At 41.4% G+C, this 10589-nt stretch overlaps 2 protein-coding genes across 3 annotated transcripts; one reads left to right on the top strand and one right to left on the bottom strand.

Annotated features, from left to right (window-relative positions):
- Positions 1-1119: 1119 nt before the first annotated feature.
- On the top strand, positions 1120-6979 carry stmn4l (stathmin-like 4, like). 2 transcript variants are annotated; one of them, XM_056373345.1, is made up of 7 exons: positions 1120-1263; positions 2531-2601; positions 2701-2796; positions 3660-3865; positions 4323-4487; positions 4601-4618; positions 5348-6979. In XM_056373345.1, the coding sequence occupies exons 2-7, from the start codon at positions 2589-2591 to the stop codon at positions 5354-5356; spliced, it is 507 nt and encodes a 168-aa protein (XP_056229320.1). In that variant the 5' UTR covers positions 1120-1263; positions 2531-2588; the 3' UTR covers positions 5357-6979. The 2 variants fall into 2 exon arrangements, with proteins under 2 accessions (XP_056229320.1, XP_056229314.1); XM_056373339.1 differs by having other exon boundaries at positions 1122-1263; positions 3657-3865.
- A 9-nt stretch (positions 6980-6988) lies between these two features.
- il17a/f1 (interleukin 17a/f1) lies at positions 6989-9497 on the bottom strand. Its single transcript, XM_056373359.1, has 3 exons — positions 9306-9497; positions 8227-8456; positions 6989-8109 (listed from the first exon to the last, which is right to left on the bottom strand). The coding sequence occupies exons 1-3, from the start codon at positions 9336-9338 to the stop codon at positions 7863-7865; spliced, it is 510 nt and encodes a 169-aa protein (XP_056229334.1). The 5' UTR covers positions 9339-9497; the 3' UTR covers positions 6989-7862.
- Positions 9498-10589: the final 1092 nt, after the last annotated feature.

A 10589-nucleotide genomic window follows, 5' to 3' on the forward strand; every position in this document is an offset into this window, starting at 1 on the left:
TCTACTGGACTCTGTGCATCACCTGTCCTGCAGCAACAATGAAGATTTTATCAAAATACAGACTGACAGCGAGCTGCACGGTGGTGCAGTGGTTAGCGCTGTTGCCTCACAGCAAGAAGGTTCCGGGTCCGAGTCCTGGCTCGGCCGTGGGATCTTTCTGTGTGGAGTTTGCATGTTCTCCCCGTGCACTCCGGGTACTCCGGCTTCCTCCCACAGTCCATAGACATGCAAAATGGGGACTAGGCTAATTGGATACTCTAAATTGACCATAGGTGTGGCTGTGAGTGTGAATGGTTGTCTGTCTCTATGTGTTTGCTCTGCGATGGACTGGCGACCTGTCCAGGGTGTACCCCGCCTTTCGCCCGAAAAGATGCTGGGATAGGCTCCAGCCCCCCCGCGACCCTACTGGAGGATAAGCGGTAGAGAATGAATGAATGAATGACAGACTCACACGGACTCACACGGACTCACAGAGACTCACAGACAACATGAGGCTTTTTGCACAGCAGATATTTAAGGAAGATATTTGAGTCTGAACTCACCTGTGCACGTCGACACGTCTGACATCAGGAGCCCTGCACACACCTGCAGCTCCACACCTGTTGCTGATCAGCCAATCACTGATGCAGGAACAGAAACCTAATGTTTGAACAGTCACCACATGAATCTCAAACTGTTGTTTCCTGGTTTATGGGATTATTACACATTTATTTTCTATATGTATCTTGGTAGAAGTCACGTTTAATATCAGTTTGCATTACTACAGTTATTTATTTATTTATTTATTCTTAATGTTGATACTGCTCTCTCTCTCTCTGCTCATCTGTGTGTCTTTGTAAACATGATGATGTGTGTGTGTGTGTGTGTGTGTGTGTGTGTGTGTGTGTGTGTGTGTGTGTGTGTGTGTGGTGTGTGTGGTGTGTGTGTGTGTGTGTGTGGTGTGTGTGTGTGTGTGTGTGTGTGTGCGTGCTCATCGTTGTGCAGTGATTATGTTGAAGATCAGGAGGATTCCTCCGAAATAAAACACCCACCACTGCTCTGAGCCCCCACCTCACCTCACCCCCTCCTCATCCTCCTCCTTCACCTGCCCCCTCCTCCTGCTCACTCTACCCTCCAGGACCAATCACAGCCCAGGATTCCTGCCGGCCAATCAGCTGGCTGCTGGGTGATGTCATGCAGCAGGCTGCCTGTGAGGTGCTGATGCTGCTGAGCTGCAGATCTTCAGTCTGAACAGAGAGAACAGAGACGGAGCATCACTGCAGGGTGAGTGCACACACACACACACACACACACACACACACACACACGTTTATATTTACTATCTGTTTTTGATTGTTTATGTTGTTGTGTATTTTCCTGCATGTTTCCTGCTGCAGCCTGTTCTCAGAGAACAGAGCAGAGCAGATGAAAGTCGGTTTCATCTGATTCTGTTTTTCTGCTTCGTTCACTCGTTCATTCATCTGCAATTTCTTTCTTTGTCCTTTTCATCTTTTCTTTCTTTCTGTTCTTCGCTGCTTATTTTTCTTTTTCTTTTCTCTCCTTCTTCATGATGAAGTTCAGTGTCAGAGCTGCTGCTCTGCAGAAGCTGCTGCGCTTACTGGCAACAATGACATCATCGCTTAGCCCCTGCACACACACACACACACACACACACACACACACATACACACACACACACACACACACAAAGTTTGTACATTGTGTTTGCAGTAACCCTTAAAGGATAATCAGTTAAAAAACATCGGATGATTTTAGTGATTCTTCTCTCTGCTGTGACCTGAAGTAGTTTGGATGTTGTGATGTGAACTTGCACAGTTGGTTTTATTTTATACATTGCAATTAAAACAGTGAATGTAAAACAGCCTGAGGGATGAAGTGATGGTAGAAGGTGAAACTGCAGCTCTGGTGTTTTCTCTTAAACTGTGAGAGAAGAAGAAGCTTCTGCTGTTTCAGATCTTAGCTCATGTTGGATGTTTCTTTATTCGGAGTCTGACTCAGTCCAGGTGTTTTCGTGCAGCAGCTGCAGCTGATTCACGAGTGTGAAACTCCTGCAGGGTCGTCGTCGTGTCTCTGTGTTTGCTGCTGATTCAGTTTCTCACTCTGGAGGAATTATTTTAATCTCCTGAAGTCGATCACATGAGTCATTGCTCTGAAAACACACAAACAAGCTGAAAGAAAATCTGCCTCATGAGCAAAATCTGACCTTTGAGTCAGAATCATTCGGTCTCTGAAGGTTCAGAGGAAATCTGTGACGTGCAGAGAGATTTTAAAATCAAGAAGAAGAAGAAACTTTTGATTCATTAGTCAGCTGCAGATGACACAGGCAAACAAATGACTCAATGATGCATTAGATGCCAAAACAAGTCATAAGCAAAATAACCAGGTTCAACCTTTGACCTCCAGAAGGTTCAGATTCATGTTTAGAAAAAGAGAAACTTTTCTCTTCCTCTTTTTTTTTACTTCTCTTTAGTTCTTTAGTTTTCTTCTTGTAGTTTAACTCGTCTCTGTGTCTCTGTGTCTCTGTCCTCAGGAACAGACTCTACCTCACCACAGTGTCTTTGAGAGAAAACTACAGCAGCAGCAGCAGGATGACTCTAGCAGGTAAAGCTAATTATTAGTTATTGATTTCCTGAATGATTTGTTCACGTTAATGTCATTTTTTTATTTGATTCTGAGTGGATTCATATATGTTTCCTCCAGCTTACAAAGAGAAGATGCGACAGCTCCCCCTGGTGTCCGTCTTCTGCTCCTGCATCCTGCCTGAACCCAGAGACGCCACGGTCGACAAGAAGGAAGGTCAGCTGCACTCCCACTCTATTCTATTCTATTCTGTTCTATTCTGTTCTATTCTACTCTGATCATCAAACCAACACCAGCATTAGTTTGAAAGTTCGTGCCTGACATTGTAGACAGTCTTCAGTAAACGTTGTCTGCTCAGTTGTCATGGATACGGCCCAGTTCTCCTTACGTCTGAAGTATTTATCGTGTTTCTCTCTTAAATATTTACAAGCCTCTTCACGTGGAAATTAGTTTATTTATTTTAAACATTTGATATTGATAGAATTTATTTTGAATTTACTTTATTTGACAGATAATTAATCAGTTAATTCATTAGTGAAATCTAAACAGTGATAACAGCTGTGGAAGAAATTATGTCCAGCTTTTCTGTTCTGCTCTGAATAGATAAATATTCTGCTGCTTTTTAAATGCACTTTGAAAGTGACTCTGGTCTCAAAAAGTGCAACATTAACTAGTTTTATGTAGTAAATGATCTGATTCTGCATGTAAATGATAATTCTGTAAACAAACAGCTGCACAGTGCAGTGTATGAGTCGAGGCTCTAGTAGAGTCCAACCTTTAGAAATAAGCTCTCAACTTAATACTGACTTTTCTCTTCACTAGACGTCATTAAAATCTCATGTTCTCAGGTTTTAAATCATTCATCATTGCTCTGGTCTCAGGGGCTGGAGTGTTTCCCATCATGCATTAGGCAAGAAGAGGCTCAAGCCTAAACAGGTCACCAGACTATACAGCACTCACAGTTTCCTCCACATGTGGAGTAGTTCATATAAAAATCATTGAACTGTGAGTGAGAGGAAACAGAAATAATCCGTCTTCTGTGGTCGCCTCATGGTCTTGTGTTCTTCTTCTTGCAGCAGGTGTGGTGGACTTGAACCTGTGCAACATCCGGGACATGGAGGTGATCGAGCTGAGCAAGCGGGCGAGTGGTCAGGCCTTCGAGGTCATCCTGAAGCCGCCCACCTTCGACGGCGGCCCCGAACTCAGGGCCACCACGCCGCCTCGCCAAAAACCCTCACTGGAGGAGATCCAGAAGAAACTGGACGCCGCTCAGGAGAGGAGGAAGGTGTGTAGACCGACGACAGTGGAGTTTAGATTTTAGTCAGTGTGTGGTCGAACTGTTGGTGATAAATAAACAACAAATAATCTGTAAGGTTCATTCTCTGGGGAACATGAATCTTTAGTTTCATGAGTTGCTGAGAAATTTCAATCTGGACCAAAATGATGGATCTACTGATAAAAACATCAAAAACAGAGAGGTCTTAAAATCAATCCCTGAGGAACGCCACTAGTTATTTTAGAGTTTAATCTGAGCAAATTGATTGAAAACAGTCTTTTGACTTTTGATCAATATTCAATCAATCAATCACAGATTGTTGCTTTGTGGCACCATCATGGATTTAAACAATTCTACCAGGAAAACCACCAAGAAGCTTGTGACAAAAAATTAATTGGCTTCTGTTTTTTAAAAGTGGATGTTGGAAAAGAGAAAGTCTGTAAACTGTGGCTCTGTCTCCCTCTAGTGTCAGGAGGCGGAGCTGCTGAAGCACCTGGCTGAGAGGAGGGAGCACGAGCGGGAAGTTGCTCAGAAAGCTCTGACCAAAGAGCGCCAGGAGCACCGCGCTGACGCCGACAAGGAACAGAGGCAGATGCACCTGAACGCCTCACAGGAGCAGCTGCAGGAGGAGGTGAGGCTCGTTTCCTGTCGCACTTCACTCCTTTACTGAGATGATGCAGATTCTGCTACAGAGACATGAATCTCTGATCTGATGAGTTTGTGTTGTTTGTGTTTGTGTTTCAGGACAAGCACAGTGTGGAGGTGAGGAGGAGGAGGACGAGGAGGAGGAGGAGATGTTCTACATAACAAACAAACACATGACATTTGACATTTTGGGGAAAAAGCATCAGTTTCACATCTGTGTGTTCAGTATAGAGCTGGAGTCAGGCTGTGGTTAGCCTAGCTTAGCATAAAGGCTGGAAACAGCTAGCGTGGCTCTGTCCAAAGTTCAAAAACACACCTAGCAACAATTCTGAAGCTCAGTGATGTTTTTAAACTGACTGTGATGAAGGAACAAGACTGTGGAGAACAGCTGTTGTTGTTCCTTATAGAAATGGATTTATGATAAAAAAGCAAAACAAATCTTTGACTATTTTCTTAAAGCAGTTTTTAGGTAAAATGACCACAACAGAAAATCTGACAAAAACAGCTGTTACATAATGTTTTCCAGTCGTTCTTCATAATCTTGTTTCCTTCCACTGAACCTACATTCAAGTTCCATTCATACAACAAAATCACAGTCTATTAGAAAGTGTTACCAGACTTACATCATGTGACATCAGGGTGGTAGACAGAACCAGGAGAAACAGACCAAAGGTAGATTTACTTGATCCAGAGAAGGTTTAAACTTTAAAATGAGTCCTACCTTTCCTAAAGGACGAACAATTAGTAGTTTTCACACTTCAGATCTCTAATGATTTTGAGATGAACAGAGTTTATCCATGACTGGGAGTCACTGTACTGACTTCACCCTCTGTTCTCTACCTCCAGGTGTCTTGATGGCCTGATCACAACACAAGCTGAACTTTATTTGGAAGCCATTTTGGAGGATTGACGAGCTGAGTGTTGATATGCCGGAAGCCCGGCGCTGCTCCGACTGGGAGACTTGACAGGATGAGACTCTGAAAAGAGTGAGAGAAGAAGAAGAAGAAAAAGAGGAGGAGGAGGACTGAGGGCGAGTTCGAGCGCTCGACCTCCTCTGAACAACCAGGACTCTTTTTAACGAGATAAACTGACGGACGCTGCAGATTCAGTCATCATTAGATGGTTCAGAGGGGTTTTACTGTGCTTTGTTGCCATGCCAACAGTGCCAATGTGTTCATGTGTGTGTGACTGTGTGTCAAGGATTCAATGCCTTCACAAGTCTTAGAAGTTGTGCCCAACCAAACCTGACCCGACAGAACCCGGACTGAAACCCAAACAAGGAACTTTTACCCGAATGGATCAAAGTCCTCAGAAGACTGGATCCACCTGCCAGGAGAGTTCAGCAAGAGGAGTCTGGATATAGTTAAACAGCCCCATCTGGTGGACAGTTAACATCATTGCATTTACTGTAAAACAGCAGCAAGAGAAAGGTTTGATCAGAGGCTGTTTAGTGACGCCTAATGGCAGCTGTAGGAAAGTACAGGAAGTCAGCAGGTGAGCCACTTTCTCACAGGGTTGTATTCCAGACCACCGAAGTCCAGTCTGAGATGAGGCGAGCAGTTCTGACATCAAGTCAAGAACAAGACCAGTAAAGGCAAAAAACAAACGATTTAGAAAGGAAAGTCCGGTTGAGCACGTCTACCAAACTGAGACAGATCAGATCCAGAGAACCCACAAAACCGAGACAATCTGAGTCAGCACGATACAAGATCGAGATGAATCAAAACATAGAAAACAAAGAGACGACTTTCACTTAAATCAAAGAACAATGACAAGAGACAAGTTCAGATTGAAACGCTGAAGAAACCCCAGACAAGTCCGAGTCTAAATGCCACAAATCCGGTTCACCTGCCCAAGATGAGTCAAAGCACAGGTGATACTGAGACACATTCAAATGAACTTTCTCCGGGCCGAGACAAATTAAAGTCACAAAATAGAGTCAGAGTCAAACACTCATGAGACTGAGACAAGTAATAAATTATTTAAAAAAAACCTTTGAGATCCTTATTGAGATTTCACATCCCAGTTTTTATTTTTCAGATTCTATATTTGGATTTGTCTCATACTTCTTCATATTAAGACAATGTACTACAATGAGCATGCTAGCATCTATGCTATCACTTGAAGCTACATTTCTGTATAGACGAGTTACAAACAGCTCATGTGGCTAATGGCTAACATTAGCTACATCACAGGTTACTTACCTGTCCAATAACCATCATACTGACCCCCCCGCTGATATAAATGAGCGAATTTAATTGATGAACAACTGATAATCGATTGTGTACAGTGTTTACAGCTGCAGTGGTGTGTTTCTGTGTATGTGTGTGTGTGTGTGTGTGTGTGTGTGTGTGTGTGTGTGTTTCCCTGGCAATGTTATTGTAAAGGAGTCAGGGAGTGATGATGATGATGATGATGACGATGATGTACAGAAATCACATTATATTTTAAATTCAAGAATAAAACAATGACACTTTACATCTTTGTTCATCTCTTTTTATTCAGTCAACTCCACATTCAGCCTCAGAACTATAAATACATCAACATCAATATAACATCACCAATAAATACCTACTGAAGATCAATACAACATTTAAATAAAATGCAATTTCAATTAACTTAAACCATAAATAGTACACAGTATATGAAACAGCAGCATGTAGGGGACACACATAAATGTTCAAACATTAGTTACTTATGAGTTAATTAACAAATGTCACTAATTCAAAATCATGAGATACAATATGTAGTTATTTAATCTATGACATACAGGGTCATATTTTTGGTTCAATATCTTAATTATGAGATTCTAGACTCCTATTTTTAAAGTTATAATTAATTATTCGATAATTAGATAATGACTTACAATCATAATTACAACCACAATTAACATATTTCAGTTCAATATTTCAAAGCATGATATCAGTCTCAGTCTCTATGCAGATGACTCACAATTATACATCTTATCTGATTTTATCATTCTTCAGTGACCTCAGTTAAACCCGTCAATCACTCATGCTCTTCATTTAGTCATTTAATTTCTTCCCATTATGGCAAAATAAAATTTGCAGAAATTGTTGCATTTAATGACAAGATTAATGTCAATCATGTAATTTCAAAAATTTAAAAATAACTTGGAGACTGTATAATTGCTTTTGCTGTGCTACATAAATATTAATAGATTATAATTATTATATTATTTTTAATGTATAGAAGGAGAAAGAAAGGTAAAACATACATTTTTGTATTTTTTTTCCTATATTGTCAGGATTTTATATTTTTATAGCATCATTGATCTTCCGTACTGAAGCCTCCGTTTGTGCGCGACTAACCCAGGTCCTGGTCTGGTTTCTGCTGGTTTTCACTGTTGCTGTGTGACTATGGGTCGGACACAGGTGCAGCCCACTGCCATGAGGCGGGACTCCAACCTGTAGTGGTAGTTCTGTCCCGCCCCTGCCGCCCTGACTCGCCGCAGCACCAGCACCTGGTGCATGATGGGTCTGGACTCCAGGCTCCGGTCCTCCTGGCCCTTCGAGTCCAGGCAGCCCTGCAGCAGACAGCGAGCCTCAGACAGCACCGAGGGGTAGAGGGAGTCATCGTGGGAGATGCTGAGGACGGAGAGAGAGAAGGGACAAAAACATGTAAATATCAGATTAACTTTAATTCTGTTTTAATTATTTTATCTTAATTAAAATCCTTAACGAGAGACTGGTGTGTGTTCGTACTTGTACGTCCACGGGGAGATGGAGTCGTTCTCAAGAGGTCTAATGTTTCTGGAAGGAACCAAAGAATTGGCGTCCAGCTGCAGGGGGACCGTTTCTACTGTCGCACCATCAGACTTCCTGTGTGTCTTCGCTGGGTGTTTGGAATGTCCGCCTGGTTTCTGCATGGCTGCTGCCTCCGTCACAGTCATCATCATCATCATCATCATCATCACTGCCACAACACAGGCAGCCTGAGGAAGAGGAGAGTTTTTTTACTTTTACTTTTCCATCTATAAGAAATAAATCATGTGTTTTATTTTATTAAATACTCTTTATTTTATTATAACTTAATTTAAATGTAACACACATGAAAAACATGTTTATTACATGTAAATCACATGCAACAAATTCACACGTGAAATTTAAGAAAACACCTGTGAAAACAACTTCCACCAGCAATGAATAACATTCTAATTATAAATTACATAAATTATAAATAGAATATATTTGAACAATCTAATCAACAAAACATAAAAAGTTTTACTCAATGTTTAAAGTTTTAGGGAATAATCATAATAAAACATCTCTTGTTTTTGACGTTCTGATTGAGTTTGAATGAAATTTTTGTGAAGTTGCTTTAAAAAATAATAATCTGCCAAACAAATGTAATGTAACATAAAATAGATTAAAACACATTCTGGGTTTTATTGAGGTTCATTTTTATCTCTCGGGTTGTTTAAAAATGCTTTTTTTCTGTTTTTATTTCATGTATTTCAGCCAATCAGAGGCCGTCTCTCATTCAGCCTCCCAGCATTAAAAGTTCTACGATGAAATAAAAATAAGCTCCAATAAACATGTTACATGGAAAATCAGAATGATATTATAATTAGTTCAGTTTTAATAATTAATTTCAAATAAAATAAAAAAAATGTACTCTCTAGTAAATAGAGCGTGTTATTCATATGTTTTATACTTCAAACAGATGAGCTTTTACCATTTGGAGGGAAACACTGATATTTCTGAACGTTTAAAACTTCTGAACTCGACGCTGTTTGAACTGATTTACATATAATAATAAAGTTAGAACTCGCCGCTCTCACCGTCATTCTGCAGGAGGTGGATGTTGAAAACATGCTGATGGTCGTCCTCGTCTTGGTTCTTCAGATGCGCTCTTTTTGCAGATGTTTCAGACCTCAGCGTTTGCTTTTGTTCTTCTTTGTGTTCAAAGGCTCCTCAGGTTCTGCTGGAGGTTCAGGTCAGAGGCTGTAACCTGCAGGTCAGACAGTCTGGTCTCCGTTGTGTCTCTTGAAGTTTAGGTTGAAACTGTCTTGTTCTGCTGGTGTATGTAAAGTCGCAGGTGGTGGTCGTCTTCTTCTTCTCTGGTGTTCTGGTGGACATCGGTGAAGGCTGTGATTTTTATCCTGATGCACATCAGAGTCAGCACTGCTGTTGGACTTCCGCTGATGATGTCAACATCTTTCTGTCTTTCTTCACCACGCAGATGAGATCGCATGCTTTGTTCTGATGCTCTGACCCACTTTCACAGCCGATAAAGAGGTGAAATTATTCTGCAATGAAATGTTGCAGCAGATTTTCTAGGTCATCAAGTCTCCACCATAAAACACCAAGTTATATAAATGAATGTTTAATGTGATGGTGTCAGTTTGCCATAGTTTGGTCCTCGTAGTTCAAATGAACATAAATCTCACACTGATGTTTTAAACAATAGTTTTTTTTCTGACTGTGTCGGCAGTTTGTCCTGCCACAAACTCACTGCCAGATCCAGCTGCATGAATTCATCTGCATCTGGTCTGAACAGAGTCCTGACCTCAACCCAGTTTGTGATTCTGATCTTATCAGCTCTGATGTGCAGCTCCATACCACAGCTGCAAAGTGCCAAACGAACCAATAAACTGCAGTTTCTTCAGCACAGGAGATGATAATTAATTCGATGATTAGCATTGTTTAAACCTTAAACGTGGTGTTTATTATAGTAACCATGACGACAAAGGTCTGGTACACCTGCAGCTGGGCTCTATTCGAGGGTAGAGACAGGTGACCTGTTATGGCTGTTATACCATGCTGTAAAATCCTGGGCCACTCCGTCTGCAGAGCGTCTTGTTCTGACTCGTGTTCCTGAATGAATCCAACCTTAAACCCAATCTACTCACACTCAGGCAGGAACACCTGAGCGAGGGTTTAATTCCATAAACCAGCGTCACAGCAGGTGATCCAGTTCTCCATCTCAGCCCGCTCCATCACAGACTTGATGTTCTACGTCGTCATGGCGCTAAAGCCATCACATTTAACACGATCAAAAACTTATATCGATCTAAACTCTGCTGAGTTCTCAGCATCTTATTAGTGTGGCTTTATCCAGAGCA

The sequence above is a fragment of the Seriola aureovittata genome, chromosome 1 (genome assembly GCF_021018895.1).
Source record: "Seriola aureovittata isolate HTS-2021-v1 ecotype China chromosome 1, ASM2101889v1, whole genome shotgun sequence".
NCBI classification, from domain to species: Eukaryota; Metazoa; Chordata; class Actinopteri; order Carangiformes; family Carangidae; genus Seriola; species Seriola aureovittata.